Source organism: Megascapheus bottae, chromosome 9, assembly GCF_031878675.1.
Source record: "Megascapheus bottae isolate mThoBot1 chromosome 9, mThoBot2.hap1, whole genome shotgun sequence".
Taxonomy (NCBI): domain Eukaryota; kingdom Metazoa; phylum Chordata; class Mammalia; order Rodentia; family Geomyidae; genus Megascapheus; species Megascapheus bottae.
Window position 1 is genome coordinate 53,206,203 of NC_143517.1, and position 20,252 is coordinate 53,226,454.

Genomic DNA, 20,252 nt, shown 5'->3' on the forward strand with positions numbered 1-20,252 from the left:
TTTTTCAACCACACAAACTCTGTGGACCCCTGGGATATGGTTCACAGGGATGGATGATTATCATCTGATGTGTTAGATTCACAGAGGAAGTCATTAATATCAAAAAGGAATTGTCTGCAACACTTTAATAAGGAACAGATGTTTTGCAGAAAGGACTTTCCTACAAAGACTGGCAACATAGAAGTCCCGATTTTCAACTCAAATCTAGCCAGGTCATTGCAGGTCATTCTTTCATACATTTGTTAGCTATTTTGTTTGATTGTTTTTATTTGTTTTGTTTTAGTTTTTTGTTTGGTCTTGTTTTTGTTTTGTTGTTGTTGTTAGCACTAGTTTCACATTCACTCTATCACTTTCATTCTATCCAGACCTCCAGCTTGAGTTCTCTCATACTTTTTAATCATGACCTATGTTTTTTCTTATCCTGAAGATGGGGGAAAGGAAGTAAAGAATAGAACCTTGATGCAGATGGTAGTGGCAAACACCTACAATCCTATCTACTTAGGAGGCTGAATTCCAGAGAACTGAAATTCAAACCTAGCCTAGGCAGAAAAGTCTGGGAGATTCCATCTTCAAAATTATCAGCAAAATGATGGGCAGAAGGCATGGCTCCAGTGATAGAATGCCAGCCAATGAACAATCCAAGAAAGAGCTGAGGCCTTAGTTTCAAGTCAAAATACAAACGCCCCCCCACACATGACAGAGAGAGAGAGATAAAGAAAAAAGAAAAACAAAGAATAGAACCTTGAATTCTGAAGGAAAGGTTTCCTTTTCTCAACACTCACAGAAATAGCTATGTATCTTATAAGCAAAGAAAGAAATATAGCTTTACCGTGATCCCCCACAAAGATGACATTTACACATCGATGCAGCTTCAGTTGTTTCAGTCCATCCATCAACTGGCCCACCATTTTGTCAATTTCCCTCAGAGGATTTGTCATCTGGAAGAGAGAACAACTTTGTCCTTTCAGGGTTTTTTTTTTCCATTTTTACTTACTTGTTTATTTATTTTCACCGTTTCCACAGATCTTCTACCCTCAGAGCATTCTGGAAAGAAAACTTTAGGCCCAGAGGCAGAGATTTGTCTAGGGATGATTATCCTGTCTTTACATTTTTTTGTTGATGGAAATCAGATGTAAGTACTTTATTCTTTCAAGAGAATGAAGATCTCTCATCCAGTCCCTTTTAAGATGATCTGATATAAAAAGATCACAAGAATTGCTAAGAAAAATTATTTTTGGAGATTAAATGACTTTTCTCGAGTATAACAACATGCCCTAAAAGCAAGACTTTTGAGGGACAACAGGAAGTCAGAGAGAATTTCAGCACCTTCTCCCTACAGAAAACTGCAGCAGACTGTGGAACACGACAAGAAGACAGGCTCCGAGAATCAAAGGTACCCAAAAGTCAAATCATATGACCTAGCTATGTCATAAATCACAACATCATAGGATGCCCTGAGATTCTTCCGTATTCCAAAGACCTTAACCTGTCAACTGACTTAACCTGTTAACCTGATCTCTCTGAAGAACATCTTTCAAAGCTTAAGAAACAAAACCCAGCTCTCATCGTTCTTCAAACAGAAGCCTCTAACACGAGTGTCTCATACACTCAATTTTCCCTTCTCAACCTCACCTCTAACTGTGCAGGGAAAACATCTGAACGAACTTCATATCACACAAACACTGGATAGCACTTGAAATGAATTCCATGGTTCAGCTAACAACCACAGATATCCCTCAAGGAGAGCTAACACTAAAAGAGATATGAATATCATTTTTTCCATTTTTTCATATATTTTTATTGTAATTAATAGAACGGTTACATTATATTTGCCAGACAGGAGGTGCATTACTTCACATACATTGATACCCTTTCTCATGTCTTGGTCCCCATTTCCCTCCCCCCCACCCTCACCCCTCATCTTGTTTTCCCCCTTTCCTATCCAATTTCAAATAACTAAATACAAATATATCCAATCTGCAATAGAGCAAAATCTTGATACATAATCTTGATACATAATTTACTTGTATTTGGTTATTTGAAATTTGATAGGGAAGGGGGGAAAACCAAGACGGGTGGGGGGTGTGGGGAGGAGGGTAATGGGTACCAAGACATGTGAAAGGGTATCAATGTATGTGAATTAATGCACCTTCTATCTGGCAAATATCATGTAACCCTTTTACTAATTACAATAAAAAAATATACAAAAAAACCCAAATATATCCAATATATCAGATAACAAGGTGAGATACTGTAACAATATGAGATAACCAAGGGACAGCAAAAGAGATGAGAGGTAACATAGTACATTAAGGACAACAATCACTCATTATATGGCTTTTGTTTCTATATCGTAGAGGTCCTTTCATTTAGCGTCATACTATATGGCCTTATGTATCTAGGTTTTGCTCTATTGCAAATCTCTGCTAGGAGAGCCCAAGGTTTCTACTGATTATGACAAATGAGGGAAACCATTGAGCCTATGTTCCTTTGAATCTGGCTTACTTCACTTAATATGATTTTTTTCTATGTCTTTCCATTTCCTAACAAATGGGGTGATGTCATTCTTTCTGATAGCAGTATAGAATTTCATTGTGTATAAATACCACATCTTGTTGATCCACTCATCAACTGAGGGACATCTGAGTTGGTTCCATATCTTTGATACGGTAAATAGTGCTGCAATGAACATCGTTGTGCTAGTGGATTTAGTATGCCCTTGTTTCTGGACAATTGGGTAAATGCTAAGTAGTAGAATTGCTGGGTCATAGGGGAGCACTATGTTTAGTCTTTTGAGGAATTGCCATACTGCTTTCCATAGTGGTTGAACAAGTTTGCACTCCCACCAACAGTGTAGTAGTGATCCCTCCTGTCCACATCCCCTCCAGCATCTGTTGTTGTTAGTTTTCTTGATCCTGGCCATTCTAACTGGAGTGAGGTGGAATCTTAGAGTTGTTTTGATTTGCATTTCTTTTATGACCAGAGATGTTGAGCATTTCTTCATGTGTCTATAGGCCATTTTTGTTTCTTCTTCAGAGAAGACTCTCTTTAAGTCTTTGGCCCATCTTTTAATGGGATGTTTTACTTTGGAGGCTAGTTTTGGAGTGATTCAATTTTTTGAGCTGTTGATATATTTTAAATATGAGGCCTTTGTCCGTCGTATGGTTGGTGAAGATCTTCTCCCATTCTGCAGGCTTCCTAATTAATTTACTAGTTATGTCCTTTGCCATACAAAAGCTCTGCAGTTTAATGCAGTCCCACTTACCCAGCCTTTCTCTGATTTGTTGTGATTCTTGGTCCTTATTAAGAAAGTTTCTACCTGTGCCAAGGAGACCTAGTGTATCTCTTATTCCTTCTTGTATAGTTTTCAGTGTGTCGGCTTTTACCTTGAGGTCTTTGATCCATTTGGAGTTAATTCTAGTGCAGGGTGACAAAGAAGGATCAATGGCGAAAAGCTAAAGCCATTCCCTGTAAAATCAGGAACGAGACAAGGATGCCCACTCTCTCCACTCCTCATTAACATAGTATTAGAATTCCTAGCCAGAGCCATAAGGCAAGAAGCAAGCATAAAGGGGATCCAAATAGGGAAAGAGGAAGTGAAACTTTCCCTCTTTGCAGATGACATGATTCTGTATTTAAAGAACCCTATAGACTCCACTCCCAAGCTCCTTGAGCTGATTCAAAACTTTGGAAGGGTAGCAGGGTATAATGTTAACCCTCAAAAATCAACTGCCTTCCTCTATGCCAACAGTGAGAGGAATGAGGCAACAATCAGGAAAGCAACTCCTTTTGCAATAGCCTCAAAGAAAATAAAGTACCTAGGAATTAGCTTAACTAAGAATGTAATGGACCTTTTTGATGAAAACTTTAAAACCCCAAAAAAGGAAATTAAAGCAGAACTAAGGAAATGGAAAAACCTCCCATGCTCCTGGATTGGAAGAATCAACATTGTGAAAATGACAATCTTACCAAGGGCTATCTACAAATTCAACGCAATACCCATCAATATCCCAATGTCATTCTTTAAAGAAATAGAAGAGGCAATCCAAAATTTCATATGGAATAATAAAAGACCCCGTATAGCAAAAACACTACTTAGCAGAAAGAACAGCACAGGAAGAATTTCAATACCAAACTTTAGACTCTATTACAGAGCTATAATTCTCAAAACAGCTTGGTACTGGCACAAGAACAGGCCTGAAGACCAATGGAATAGAACTGAGGACCCAGATATTAAACCACAGACCTATAGCCACCTAATGTTTCACAAGGGAGCCAAAAAAATAGAACGGAAGAAAGACAGCCTCTTCAACAAGTGGTGCTGGCAGAACTGGTTAAGCACCTGCAGAAAACTAAAGATGAATATCATTTTTATGCAGACATATACAGCTAGCTACCATTAACATCATCTCAGGATGATTCATGAGCTTTCCTCGTATGATTCATTCTATCAGAGAAATCAGGTGGAAACTTTTTTTCTTTAGATGCATCTTAAATTCTATCCCAAGGAAAAAGGCACACCTTAAAAAATTTCGGAATGAGACAGTGTCATCAGAAGGAAGTAACAGATGTGGAACTGACTGGGATTTGTTTTTGGAGAAAAACATGCTTTCCTCCAAGATCCTAGTTTATAGAGAGATGGGCAAAAATGAATAGCCCATGTCAACCCCTGGCACAGACTTTTCCATTACTCAGCAAGACAACCAGGTAAAATTCAAAACCTGCTCCTCAGGAATGAGGCCATTCATAAGATACACTTCACAAGAATTTGAAGGTCTCAAGAAGAGTAACAACCAAGGGCTCCTGAGAAAGTACTGGAAAGAGTAAACGTGACCCATCTCATTAGGAGAAAATGTAGACAACTATATCTGCCCCCTATTTTCTCTTTCACTGCATCTTAGCTATTTATTCTCTTGTCCATCTTCCAAGACCTATTTTAATGTTTGAAAGTACAGACCTCCAATCTGTCAACTTTCTATCGAGTGCTAATCTATATTGCTTTAAGGGTGGCCAAATTGCCTATGGGTTATTCTCAAAACCAAGACCATTAAACCATCATGACTGATTCTGTGTGTAATTATGAGTAAAATCAGTAGACCAAAAGGTCTAAACATCAGTACTAGTTTGGGTCAATCAACCCTAAAGGAATTAAGGGACTCCTTTTTTCTATGGTGCCAGAAGTTCAGGTATTCTTTTTGCATCATATAAACCTCTGAAGTACCAGATGTTCCTGGACTCCAAGCCAAGGACAATGCACACGAGTTTTTCTAAAACTTAACTAGTCAAAGTACTGAAAGAAAACCTTCAGCTCCAACCTGCCCACCGTAAAGCTTTGGAACAATAGATAAAACTTACTTTGTCCTGACGAGTTTCCGCTGTATAATGATCCATCCTATGTAATTTTCTTCTTCTTTTCTTTGGAGGAGCAACTGGTCTTTCCTGTCTCCTCTTAGGGGCAACTTTCCTCTTAGGTCTCTTAGCCGGAGTAAGAGGTGAACCATAACTACTCTCCTGTACTGGCGGATAAAGATGTCTGGACTCAGAAGTCGTCTGTCCCTCAGGGTCACATGATTAAGCTCACACTTTCTCATCTAGGGTCAGCAGAGCCTTAGAAAAGCTAAGGTTCTTTCACCAAGAACACATAGGTATGAGAGGATACTCAGGGATCTCTACAGCGGGAAACCTTCTACGTGAGTCTCCATCTTGTCACGCGAGCTTCTTGCAGCTAAGAAGCCTGCTTTGGGTACATTGAGATGATAGTATAGAAATTCCGTGCTCTATAATTCCTGCTTTTCTGCCTAGTACTTAGTTATGAAGAGTACTCTATGTGTTGAGTACTAGCTGATAACCAAACAGAACACTAGATACTTGATCATCAGCAGGATTATGGGGCGGGGAATAGAAAACCAAGGATGGAATAAAATAAATAATATGCATCCCTCCTTGGTTCTTGCACAAATTAGGTCTTTCAGCAGGAGACAGATCTTGCTGACAACAGAACCTTCCAGAACAGAGAAACTCTAATGTATATAGTGAAAAGGCATTCGGATTTCATCATAGTACATAAATCACAAAAGGCCCTACTTATCTCCTGGCTATCTGACACCCCTCTGTTTGGTGGAAGGAGGGTGCCATAGTTTTGTATGAAAAATCCAGAGGGTAAAACTGAGTTTAAGAACTCCAAAGGCTAGAGAAAAATAAGTAAACGGCCCCTGATTTGTGGATGGTGCAAAGGTGAATTGAAGCAGCAAGCCCTGCTGTCTGTCTAGCTGCTTTCTCTCTTGGTAAGGCTGTTCCAAGAGCCATTGGGACGCAGGCAGGGCAGGAAGGGAACCATGTTAGTGCATCCAGGAAGGAGAATTTCTGCCATGCGGTTGCACTGTTTCCAGGGCAAGCAACTGCCAAGAACTGCTTCTGTTTCTATCTAAACCTCTTTCTCCGGCAAAGCGATCAGAAGACATAGCCCCATAGACTTTGGTTTGGTTTGGTTTGAATGTTCCTAGTTTTAGGCAAAACTCCATGAGCAAGAAAAGCAAAAAAAAACAAAGAGGAAGAATTTTCCCATTTCATAGTCACCAAGTACATTCTGCTAGTGCTCAGATCTGCTCATCAAACACTAGGCCATTTGCAAGAAACTTCAACATTCCAAACGCTCCCCAGGCGAGCCTTCCGATTGCAGCAGGTTAGAGGCACAGAAGTAACAGGTTTAGGCAAACTGGGTATTCATCCAGTAGATTATAAATGCATGTATTTCCTTCTTCAAATGTTAGAGGTAGATCAAAGCTAAGTTTTCACTGACAAGCCATACTGTAGCCTGATTTTAGAGGGTTTAGCCTGAGGTTAAGAGGATGGGAGATCAAGTGGCGAAATTTCCCTGCTTTTCAGAAGGGTTCTTTGCCATCTAAAGATAGGGACCAGCCAGCCAAAGCTCTGCCTCTAGACCAGGAAGAACAGCCGAACAAGAGGTCATTGAGAAAGCATAGAAGGTCAAAGAGAAGTTTGCGCCAATGATAAAAAGCAAGCATATTTCTGAACATTCACCATTACACTATGAAAGCAGGAGCAATACACCAGTTCTTGAAGCCCCATATTTGGCCATCTCACTTAAAAGCAGACTCATCCTGAAAAGAAAGTGTACTCAAAGATTAAGCAAATAAAGCACAAACTTCAAAGGAATTCATCTTACTGTAACATATAACATTCCAATGGAATTACAGATAACAAATTTTAGACCCATCTTTGACCTCATATGTATAATCATTAGGCACAATAAAATGTACAATCATGGAGATTCTTTACTATTTGTTCTTCCATTTCTGTCCTATTCTGGCCATTTCATGAAAATGAGTGAATATTTTAAATTATTAACACAAAAACGTAATTTAATTAATGAAATGAAAGTATATAATGATATCTATGTTGTAAGTTACTTAGTCTGTGCTAGAACATGGGTTTTGCTGATTTGCTTTAGTTTTTGGTTTGAAAGTGTAAACTATGCTAGCCAGGCATTGGTGGCTCAACCTGTAATCCTAGCTACTCAGCAGTCTGAGATCTGAAGACCATGCTTCAAGTTAGCCCAGGAAGGAAAGTCCATGAGACACTTATATCCAATCAACTATCAAAAATGCTGGAAGTGGAGCTGTGACTCAAGTGATAGAGTGCTAGCCCTGAGCAAAAGAACTCAGTAATAATGCCTAGGCCCCAAGTTCAAGACTTAGGATGGGCCACACACATTAAAAAAAAAAAGTATAAACTATTTCATTTGACTTAATTTTAGGGTAAAATAAGTTCTCTAGAACAATTTGAAAACAAGCTGAAATCTGAAGCTATCCCTTCCATTATAAGAAGTTATATGACAAAACTTCTGTGGCAAGTATTAGTTCTTAAAAGAACATGTCAAGCAGGGTGCAGGTGGCTAATGCCAGTAATCCTAGCTACTCAGAAGGCTGAGATCTGAGGATTGTGATTAGAAGCCAGCCTGGGCAGAAAAGTCCCTGTGAGACATTCATCTCTAATTAACCTCTCAACAACCAAAAGTAGTACTGTGGCTCAAATGGTAGAACACTACCTTCCTTGAACAAAAAGAAGCTCAGGGACAGTGCCCAGGGCCTGAGTTCAAGACCCACAAATGACAGGCAAAAAGAAAAAGAAGAAATGGAGGAGATGGCAGAAGATGAGGAGGAAGAGGAGGAGGAGGAGGACGAGGAAGAAAGAAGATAACATAAAAGCTGAAATATTCAACTTTTATGTTAAAAAGTACTTTTATGTCAAAAGTACTTTTAGTAAATGCCCAGAACATAGAAACTGGTATAACAACTCATTAAAACACTCTGTATTATGCTTTATTTATTACTGTAGAGTACATTTTAAAAATGTGGCTCCATAATTAAAACATATCCACAAACTTTCCATAGGTAAGGCAGAAATGCCTTTATAAAGAGCATATATTATGAAGCACTATAATGAAGCACTATAATTTAAGGTGTAAGGCAAATTACACCTCATATGTATTGTTGAAAGCCAGCTTTGGTCATAAAGAAACAAAATGCTGTATACAATTTGAGCATGGTTATTCATGGACCATTTTGCTTATTCCCTGGGCTCAAGGAGGATTAAATGACTTTATTGGAAGGATTGTAATCTGGGGATCAGAAGTTCTGAGCAGTTTGAGCAGCCCCAACCTTTGTTTTGTTTTTTTTTTTTGCCAATCCTAGGGCTTGAACTTGGGGCCTGGGCATTGTCCTTGGGTTTTCTCAAGGCTATGTTCTACCACTTGAACCATAGCACCACTTGCAGCTTTTTCTTTCTATATGGTATCAAGGAATTAAACCTAAGCCTTTGTGCATGCTAGGCAAGCACTCTACCATTAGGACCCACTCCCAGCCCTGAAGCCCCAAGCTTTTACAGTCTTTAGTTTTGAAGTTGTTATTTTTATTATTATTATCTTTCTGTCATTATACTGAGGGGTTTCAAGTCAACATGTCCAGTTATGAGTGCAATGCATCTTGATCAGTGACCAGCCTTTAGTTTTAAAAGAATAACTAAGGCCAATACCAATTTCTTTTCTCTCTCCCCTCAGGATCTTTTAAGAGCTATTATTCTAGCAAAGCTGAATTTTTACAAAAAGCACATGGAACTGCTTTAGGTGTTCTTTGGGGATTTTTTTTTAAAACATTTTAATAAAATGTGGTTCCTTCTGTTCACTTTAAAAGATGAATCTCAAAGAAAGTCATCCTAAAGATAAAACAGTCATTTTTGCTTTGGTTTTCTTCCTGGTAAAATAAGATTTGTGTTTCTTGTGTGCAGATGTTTATCTTGTTTTATCATTGGTGTTTCATAATCATGCAAGCCTGGTTAACATCAAAGGAGAGAAAAAAAGCCTCAGATTTATATGACCTCAGTGATTTAAGACAAACTAAGAATGGCTTCACATATCTATTGGTTTTTGGTATTTAAAAGAAGTCACCAACCATTGAATTAAGTATTAAAGCATTCATAAATCCTTATGGATCCAGCATATCTATTTTCTTTGTTTAGACATGTTAAGATTTAGCCCCAAATACTTACATTTAAATACATTTATCTTCATGTATAACCTATCCTTCTGCTAAACAGAGAACTTAATTACAGGCAACACTGTTATCATAGGTTATTGGAGAACTAAGGCAAATCCATCAGCAAAGAGATTTTTTTTTCCAGTCCTGGGCTTGAGCTCAGGGCCTGATCACTGTCCTTGGACTTTCTCAAGGCTAAAGCTCTACCACTTAAGCCTCAGCACCACTCCAGCTTTTTTCTTTGTATGTGGTACCGAGGAATCGAACCCCAGGTCTTCATGCATGCTAGGCAAGCACTCTACCACTAGGCCAAATTCCCAGACCCAGCAAAGAGATTTTTCAAAATAATTTCTCAGCTGAAATCAAAATGTTATTTTGTTAATACAGACACCATTGTCTCTGTTATGGAAGAAAAGTAACGTATTTAAAAATATTTAGAAGTTAAGACTGAGAAGATTTCCATCCAAGATGAAAGAAGAGCATAATGAAATACAGCCATCACTTCCTCATCTCTTGAGTATGAAGTTATACTGTCCCCAACCTCATAAACAGCTTATCTTCTACCAGAGTGCTGGGCATGTAATAAAAAAGAATCTGTGATACCCCACTAAGAAGATTCATCCAAGTATATATTTCTCTCAATCACAAATTCATTTTACCTTTGTAAGTGATGGAGAAGACAAGTGCTGGTAGCTCACACCTGTAATCCTAGCTACTCAAGAGGCTGAGATCTGAGGATTGAGGTTAGAAGTCAGCCTGGGAAGGAAAGTCAATGAGATTCTTATCTCCAATTACATAATCAGACAGGGGAAGTGGAGCTGTGGTTCAAGTAGTAGAGCGCCAGCCTTGAACAAGAAATCCAAGAGAGAGCACAAGACTCTAAGTTCAAGCCCTACTGTACAGAAAATGAACGAATGAGTGAATGTGATAGATAGGTTTGTGCTCTTGAATGTGATAATGAATTCACAGTACAAGTGACCAAGTCAAAATTTATCCAATTAAAAAAACTTCTCAGTCTTACCCTACTAAAGAAAACAGATGACTATTGCTTAACTAATCTATCTCTCCAAACTGAATCATCATTTTAAGGGGCTTGGTGCTCAGTTGTAAAGTCTAGTACTGGAGGTTTCATCTGGAGATTTCTATTAGCTGATTGCAAAAGCTGCCCTCTTGAGCCCTTCACCCTACGACCGATGGCAACAGAACTGTCATGCTCCCACACTCCCCCCAACCGAAACAACCCGACATGAAGAAAGAGAAACAAGCACATTTACAATTTCTATATATGCTTTTAGTTTTATAATTATTACACTGTGTAAAAACCTCATAGATACAAACATTCTCAAAGACATTGTATAAATCCTGAAAGAAGATCAGATCAGTTAGTCTCCCGGTACACAAGTTCTCCTCAGACAGATGACAAACCACTAACCTCAGGGCCAAAGGGACCATATTTGTGTCCAGAGAAGTCTGGTTGCTCAGAATAGAAGGCATAGACGGAAGGCCTATGGGAGAAATTGGAAGGTTCAGACTCTCACCAGATCACACATAACAAAACATAGCAAATATCCCTACACATTAAAAAAAATCCCTCAAATTTAGTTAAGCCCCCATCTGTTGGTATTACCATGGAAATGGTCTCCTTCTCTAATATTTTCATACCTACTCCCACTGTCTACTATTTCCACTCTGCCTGTACCCCTTCCTGGAGTCAAAAGTCAGTCCCAACGGGAAATTTGAAAATGTACAGAGACTTTTGATCTTTCAAGGTATCAGAGCCCAGGGATTGTTTGCATGGGCCATGAAATCTGCAGCCTGAAAGAACTATCTTGAGTGAGGTGAAAAAGTAAGTTTTAATGCTCTTCAATCCTTTAGATGCTGATCATTCATTTATCAAAGCCAGAAATTCTTTTCAGCTCTGTAGTGGCCAGGATTACCAGCTGTTGTAATCCATGCAATTAAATGGTTCACAATAACCAAAGCCTTCTTAGGGAAACAATGCTTAAGGCTAATAACCACAAAACTTTTAAGAACACCAAGCCTTGGCTGTGCTTCTAGTTAACAGTCTATTTAACTTTTCACCCAATTCTAACCTACGATGGAAATGTACTGGAGAAAGAAGAGGGAACAAATAAATACCTCTCATTGTCCGGCAGCGTCAGCCACTGCAGGATGGTTAATATTCTCCGCTCATGAGGGATGGTACTGTAGGATCACAACAAGCAAATCAGGTCATTAGGTTGCATTTCCACAAACTCAGGCTTGACTAGTGTTTGCATCTTGCTCCCGGGTCAAATGCTCTTTATTTACCATCATCTGTTTTCATTTCACTGTAGTGAAAAGCTTTCTTTGGAATTACTGTTCAAACTTCCATTTGCATGTACAACATAGGACATTGCTCAACTTCTTCCAGAGAAGACTAGACTAGAATTTCTGATTCATGGTCAAAATAAGGAACCTGTCTTTTTGATCAGAAACTCCACTATAAGCAGAAAGGACCCTAACTTCAGAATTGCTGCTGCTTTGTGTTTTGTTTTGTTACGTTGTTTTGTGGGTCTGCCAATGGCTGTATAGAAGGTACAACAGAACACCCATCTTCCATTTGCCTCTTGTTGGCAGTGTCATGTCTGTTGACTTGTAAATTATAACCTCTCTCAGCCTTAGTTCCCTCATCAGTAAAATAAAGAGAACAGTAAAGCACACTATCTGGTTTAGTTGCAAAGATAAAAGAAAACTATTCAAATAAGGGGCATGCACACTGCCTACTACTTAAAAATATTCATTTTATTAAAGATCATATTATTCTGCATCTAAATGACTGTGACTTAAGAAAAAAACAATATTATCTAACGTGAAACTTAAAGTTCCTCCTCTCTAAAACAATGGGCTAAGGAAGATATTCTTGAAATTTTCTTCTAGCTTTATAAAAGTCTATCAACAATAGGCATATGTAATTATAAGACTGACAAAAAGGGTATAATGTTCTTCTACAATGACTTTTGTGTTTAATTCTCATTCCTTTATTAGAATATAATTACCCTAAGCCTGGCACAGGCATTAAGAGCTCTTTGCTACCATAATAGTGCTGTATCCTGGGTTGATTTACATCAGGATATACCAGGGCAAGCAATATTACACTGGTGGGGAAATTCTATTAGTATACAAAGGAGCTTTATTGTGCAAAGGGGCATCGCTGCAATATTTCAAACATGTATATCTTATACTTGGATCGAATTTATTCCAGAAAATGAATGAAAAAATAAATGTGGTAGATAGGTTTCTGTTCTTGAATATGATAATGACTTAGCAGTATAACTGTCACTAAGTCAGAATTTACCCAATAAAAACTTCCCAGTACTAAATAACTCTATACTATGCTAAACCAAACTGATGAATATTGCTTAACTAATATATCCTCTCCAAACTGCATAATCCTTTTAACCTTTCTTGCTCTTCCTTCCTCTTTTTCTTTTTTAAACAGTTCTTGGTGGGTTTTATTATGCTATTTTGCTCATTCTTTCACAAATGCTTTTCTGCTCCCCAGCCCAGATCAGACATTACAAACACGTTCAGGGTGAATTCAAACTAAAACACAAGCTTGATTATGGTGAGGAAAGATCGTTGTGGGACACTGGGCAAACCATATATCCTTCCACTCTTCCTAGACTCTTTAGTCTTCAAGAGAGCTAGGAGCAAGCTGAATCATCAGAGCTCTGGTATACAGCCAGAGCTGGCGGCAGCTCCTTCCCAATTGGCTCGCTGTCGCTAGCACCTTTGCCCTTACACTAGCACCATCTTTGTCCTTGTGGATTTCTCATTGTACCATCGCTATCTAATACAAGACCAGCAAGTCATGTTTACCAGGAGGTGAGTACTGATGCAGACCTATTCCAATGTTACTGAATAAACATGACCCTGTTTATTATATCATATATCATATATCATATATCATATTATTGAATTAGGAATAGGCCTGCCAAAGCCAGATTAATTGCTTTTGGAATTTAACTCTTCAGCCTTAGAAATTTCTTTCTATCTGACTACAGTAATTATAATTACATATCTTGAATTCTTTCTTAACTTAAACAAAAAAGGACCAACAGTGCTGTAGCCTTTTCATTCTAAGCATATATCTCTACCTGCCTAGAAGCTACTCAAACATGGATTCCTAACACTGATGGAAAATTACAAGCTAATGAAATTTTTCTCCAGATTAGAATGCCCTTCCTTTAGTATCTTTGATAGACATAATACATAATAAGATTTAAAGACACCAGCTCAGGAGCAAGAAGTGTAGGTATCAATTCTGGGTCCTACAGGCATTGGAGGTAAGACTTTGATGTTTCCTGTGCCTCTGTAACATGATGATAATAGGAACTACTCATAAAATGGTTCCAAAATTTAAGAGGGATGATACGTGTAAAGAGCTGACATAGAAGGGGTTTAGAAAAACATTCATTTTTGCCATCATGTGCAGGCCTCACAGGCCTAAAAGATGGTATGTCCATTTATGCAGACATTTACACTTAAAGTATGTTTGTAAACACAAATGAAGATATGGGACACAGTTACCAAAAAGGCCCTGATGTAGAAATGTCTTTCCTCTTCTTGAGGAAGATAAGCAGGTAGTTATCACTTCATGGGCAAGGGTGGTGTGTGTGTGTGTGTGTGTGTGTGTGTGTGTGTGTGTGCATGTGCATGCACGTGTGCGCATAATAAGATGTAGAGAAGGTCTGAGTGTCCCCTAGGAGTGAATCCTTACATGCAACATTTAAACCACTTAGGCCCTTGGTTTTCTAATCTTTTAAATGAGGAGTTAGAAAAGGTAATTTCTAAGTTTCAGATAAAAATGACATGGCTGGCCGGGCGAGGTGGCTCACACCTGTAATCCTTGCTACTCACGAGGCTGAGATCGGAGGATTGCAGTTCAAAGCCAGCCCAGGCACTAAAAAGTCCTGAGACTCTTATCTCCAATTAATCACCAGAAAACCAGAAGTGGCACTGTGGCTCCAGGGGTAGGGCAGCAGCCTTGAGCTGAAGAGCTCAGGGACAATGCCCAGGCCCAGAGTTAAGTCCCACAACTGAAAAAAAAATTGACATGGCCATTAGACATAAATGCTTCAGATACTATTCAGAGACAATACAAATATATTTGACTCAGAGAAACAAGGGTGCGGGCCAAAAAAATACAAATATATATTCAGTCCATACCACTGTGTCCACCACTGACTGATTGCAAATTTTATCAAGAGGCAAGGACATTAGACATCCTCTGAAAAGAAAAAGGGGGGAAAAAACTAGGTATTTGGTGATAAAGGGGAACAAATTGCCTTAGGATATATACACATTGCTTAGCCAACGTTGGAAGAAATGTAAATTTTCTTAAATACCATGTATTGGCTGTTTTCTGTGTACCAAGTACCTTAATAAGTATATTAAATAGTACATAAATTATAGTTAAAACTAAATGATAACTAATAAATAATAATTTATTCTATATTCACAGTACCCTGTGATGAAGGTACTATAATTCTCATTTACAGATGAGGAAATTAGTTTGTTGAGTGATTAAATCACTTTTCTAAGGTGATCTCATGATCCTATGAGTCACAGACTTGAATCTAAATAACTCATAGCTGAGCCTTTAAATGTGAATTGAAGGTGATTCGTGTAAAGAAAGTTATAGGGCATCTTCTGAGAATGAATTTGGAATGAAGTATTGTCATTAAAAAAAAGAATATAATTCTTTTTGGGGGGGGTCGATCATTGGGCTTGGACTTGGACTCTGGGCCTGGGTGCTATCCCTGAGCTCTTCCACTTGAGACTACTGCCCTACCCCTTAAGCCACAGCACCACTTCTGGTTTTCTAGTGGTTAGCTAAAGATAAGAGTCTGTCAGTCTTTAGTGCCCAGGCTGGTTTTGAACTGTGATCCTCAGATCTCAGTTTCCTGAGTAGCTAGGATTACAGGCATGAGCCACCACGCCCGGCTTAAAACAAGAATATAATTCTTGCTTGCCATCTAGAAACATGTTTAAAAAGTAGCCCGCAAAACAGTATCAGACTAGAGTTTGGATCTAGTTTTAGATTTCATTTTCTTTTTCAGAATTTACTCTGTAAATTTCCTAGGCATGGATGTTCTTAGACAACTGGAAGTTTGATAATACTTTTTTTATTAAAAACTCAAAAAAGGAACAGAGGAAAGAAGCTAAATGAATCCAAGTCACTTCCAGAACATAGAGATAATAATTGGAGAAGTAAAGCAAAACTTCTGACATCTCTGGAGCACACAAAGCCAGCTTCTTATAAGTGGCTTTAAATGGGTGGAAAAAATTGTCATTTGAAACCAGAACACTGGGCCTTTTCAAGGAAGCCTTACAGCAGTTTCAGGGGGGGCAGGGTGAGGACTAAGTATTAATTATGCTGTTGGCTCCTCTCCATTCTTCCAAAAAAAAATGAGTTGCAGGGTCAAAAGAAATCCCTTCTATAGAAGCATCAGTGACGTTCAAGGGGAAAAAGAAAGGCAATGCGTAATATTAAATTAGTAACTCCGCGCACTGCCTACATTAAACAGTGTCATTTCTAACATATCCTTGCTCATTTCTCCAACTCAGAAACCTCTTTTAAAAAATACTGTTAAAGGCATACTCTGTCTTAGCTTCAAATCACCCAACCAAATTCAATTTAGCCTTTCAAATCTGAAAAAGCTACCTTTGTTCCTAAATCTGGAGAATATACGTGGTTGCATTCTGGATTAATCTGAACCTGTGATTGCTCCAAGCACACGGCTATTCCAGAATAGTCAGATGTTTGTTAATGTGTAAGAGGTGAACAGGGAAACTGCTGGTTAGATGGTTAAAAAAGAAAAGGATGGAAAGAACATCTTCGTGGGACTAAAATCTCCATGAAAGGTGAAACATATTTCTTTCTTTACTAAGGCGCCTTAAAAATAATCAGTGTGAGGCCTGGAGTTTGGCCTAGTGGTAGAGTGCTTGCCTAGCATGCACCAAGACCCGGGTTCAACTCCTTGGTACCACATACATAGAAAAACGTGGAAGTGGTTCTGTGGCTCAAGTGGTAGAGCTCTAGCCTTGAGGGAAGCCTAAGGACAGTGTTCAGGTGCTGAGTTCAAGCCCCAGGACTGGCAAAAAGAAGGAGGAGGAGGGGGGGGGAGGAGGAGGAGGAGGGGGAGGAGGAGGAGGAGGAGGGGGAGGAGGAGGAGAAGGGGGAGGTCTGTCCATTAGCATACCTGAGTCTTTAAAAAAATAATAATTTAAAAAATAATCAGTGTGTTAACAATTTTATTGAGTACTTTATAAAACAAACATTGACTACTAACCTCCTATCATTCTATAGAGGTAAACATTCAAATTGGGTATACTAACCTCCTATCACTCCTACAGTGGGAAGAAATAGTGCCATGTTATTATAGATATCTTGGTATTTGGTGGGAAAATGGGGGGACAAGTGGACGCTTCCCCACCCAAGTCTCCTGTCTGGAACTTTCCAACCTCTATACCACTCCATCATCTCCCCAGCTGCCTAAAACCACACTCAATTTTTAAATCTGTAAACCAAAATAAACATGGCATGTTGTATTTATAGAAAATGATAATCCAAGCTACAATACTAAAATATCTAAGAGAAATATACATTCCCAAATATAGATTCCCAAAACATTACCAAAAATCCCATAAAGAGGAAGAGTGAGAACTAAAGGATAGGTAGAAGAAAATAAAACCTTCTTCATTTAACAAGTAAAATCAAAAGGAGAGGAAGAGAGTGAAAGACAGAGAGAGAGACAGAGAGAGAGAGAAATTGGAGGATGAAGAGGGACAGAGAAATCATCTCAGAAAAAATACCCAAAAAGTTAATAAGAATCAGCAAATACCATAATGTTTGATATTTTACACTTCACTGAAATCAATACTGAACTGATGTTTCATACATTGAATCATAACTATAATTTTATAAACATTGACAAAACAAAAGTGACTTACACAGACCAAAAGAATGTTCCAGCTCTCACCCCTTGCTTGGTGGCTGTAATCCATAGCTAATAAGGAAAATATAAGAGGCTTAAATTGAGTTCTGAGTTTTGGTTAAAGAAGGAGGGAAGGTTTTAAACTATATTAGATCTGATATTTTATACCCTACTCACGCTGCACCATAAATTTCACATTATTTGCAACCTTTTTTTCTCACATCTGGAAGTCAGAATTACTATTTCCATAAATGTTATTCAATACATTCCCTATTAAAGCTCTCAAAATCTCTTCTATGATTCCAGTGACATTTTGTTTTAAAACTTATACTTCATCTCAAAGTCTCTTTTGTACCTGGATTTTCTGATAAGTGCTTTGAACATTTCACTCATGTGGCAGGGTTCTGCTCATCAAAGGATTCAGAAGGAAGCCATATGTTTCCTTTCTTGCAAAAGCCTTACAGAGGAGTGCCCCAATTTGCACCCAGATGTCAGAATCTTAGGACCCAGACTGTCTTGTTTGTCTAAAACTAGATGATTAGGAAGGAGAGAGGCAAAGAGAAAATTTTAATCTGGATTTTTCCTGTAATTTTCAGCTAGTTTTTTTTTTTTTTAAGTAAGATTTTAGGGGAAAGTTTCTAGGGGAAGTTAGATGAAGTCACTTTTCATGAGAGCTTTTAAAAAATATTATGCATAGTTTCCACATCAGCAGAGACAAAGGATTGTAGGAGTTCAGAATCTAGTCTCTGCCACCAAACAGCCTGGATTTAAACCTGGCTTCTGTTACCAGAAACCGCAAGGGTTTCTATCAAGTTTCTTTTCCTAATCAGCATAAACTAACTATACAAAGGGTTTTCGTTGTAGTGTTTACCTGCATGTATACAAAGTACTGTGATCAAATTCACTCCCCCTGTCATCTTTCATAGTCCCCCCTCATCCTGTAAATCTCTGTACTCAAACAAGTATAGAATAGCGAGTTTTATATTTAACAAGTCTCTATACTTAACTCTCTGGTCTTCAATTTCCTTTAGAATATAAATATATTCAAGTCCATATGATTAGGCTACAGACTAGTGAATTACTGTTTAAAGTCCATAAACTTTAAAGTGTAGTGGCATTTGGTAAATATAAATTTCAGTCAATTTCAGTCTCTATTGTTAAACAACAATGCAATAAATGGAATCTAGTTATCCTGAGAACATTAAAATTAGCCTAGGGGCTAGCCACTGGTAGCTCATGCCTGTAATTCTAACTACTCAGAAGACTGAGATCTGAGGATGGAAATTTGAAGACAGACTGGGAAGGAAAGTCCATGAAACTCTTATAACCAGTTAACCACCATACCTGTCTCACCCCCAAGCTCCCATTCCCCAAAGCCTGAGTGGCTCAAGTATTATAGCCTTCACCAAAAAAGATCAAGCATTCACACAGAGTGAAAGCAAAGGAGAATATTCTTCGAGATTATCACAAAGGTCAACAGCTATGTGCATCTGATCACAAAAATAATATTTATCAAAATGAACTCCAGGAAATGGAAATGGGTTTTTTTAATTCATTTGTTGCCATTTTGGGGAGGGTAAGGAAGGCACAGAAATGGAGGGACAAGGGTGAACAAATGCAGCCGTGACACTCACTAGACACTTGAAAATGAATAGACAATCGTGGATGGGGACAGAATGGAAAAAAATGAGCGAACAAGAGCAGGGGTGATACTGTTCAAAAAGAAATGCAACTGAATTATGTAACTGTAACCCCTCTGTATATCACCTTTACAATAAATTTTTTTTTTGCCAGTCCTGGGCTTGAGCACTGTCCTTGGACTTTCTCAAGGCTAGAGCTCTACCACTTGAGCCGCAGCACCACTTCTGGGTTTTTTTCTATATGTGGTACCGAGGAATCGAACCCGGGTCTTCATGCATGCTAGGCAAGCACTTTAACCACTAGGCCAAACTCCCGGTCCCACAATAAAAAATTTTAAGTTAAAACTTAACAACAACAACAAAAATCCCAGGGATGGCATCCATACCCTGAGTTCAGACTCCAGTATCTTCATGAGTAGGCACATGTACATGCACATGTGCACACACACACACACACACACATACACACTTTGAGTAGCAAGGGTCACACTTGAATAGAAGCCTATGAGAATTCTTTCACTTAAAGGAAAGAAATACTATAAAGACAAATGACAGACAACAGTTGTTTGCCACAAGACAAAAGCAAAAATAATTTAGGAATTGTAGCCTGTTTATTTCTGGTTTCATGCCATCCAGTCTGCAGGAATATTATACAACTCCAGTGACAAACTTTCTTTTTGGTGGAAACACATAGTTTGGAGAAGTGGGGAATCCAGTAGCTTGGGAGCATGGCCATGATTTCAAAAATGCATGCCTGGGTTGCAGATCTCTAAAAGCAAGATCCCTGACTCCCTTGGGACATCTAGAAATCCTCTCCCCTAAATGCACGGCTTCTGCAGCTGGTAGATGAGGTCTAGGTGAGGGAGCACACAGAGCCTCTCAAACCCTTGGGGCTCTGAGCACTGATGGATTTCACAAACCAAAGAGAGGTGAAACCCTCACTTCACATCCCTGGCTACTGTTTGGTCCAGATCTGTAGTTCTCTGGGATTATGACAGAGTGACAGGGACCTCAGACTGCTCCATGTGTCTCCCACTGGTTCCATCCAGATCATACTTCTACTTTATGAACAGTCT

At 38.7% G+C, this 20,252-nt stretch overlaps 1 protein-coding gene across 7 annotated transcripts in view; it reads right to left on the reverse strand.

Annotated features, from left to right (window-relative positions):
• Positions 1-20,252, reverse strand: part of Enpp2 (ectonucleotide pyrophosphatase/phosphodiesterase 2) — a 109,955-nt gene that overhangs the window by 38,017 nt on the left and 51,686 nt on the right. For 6 of the 7 annotated variants that reach the window (XM_090339313.1, XM_090339312.1, XM_090339314.1 and 3 more), the window contains exons 9-12: positions 17,553-17,608; positions 11,694-11,759; positions 10,987-11,059; positions 830-938 (exon numbers count right to left, since the gene is read on the reverse strand). In XM_090339313.1, the coding sequence (XP_090195439.1) occupies positions 830-938; positions 10,987-11,059; positions 11,694-11,759; positions 17,553-17,608 (304 nt within the window). Of the gene's footprint in view, positions 1-829; positions 939-5,355; positions 5,512-10,986; positions 11,060-11,693; positions 11,760-17,552; positions 17,609-20,252 lie in introns of all 7 variants that reach the window. The other variant, XM_090339318.1, reaches the window with a different exon arrangement.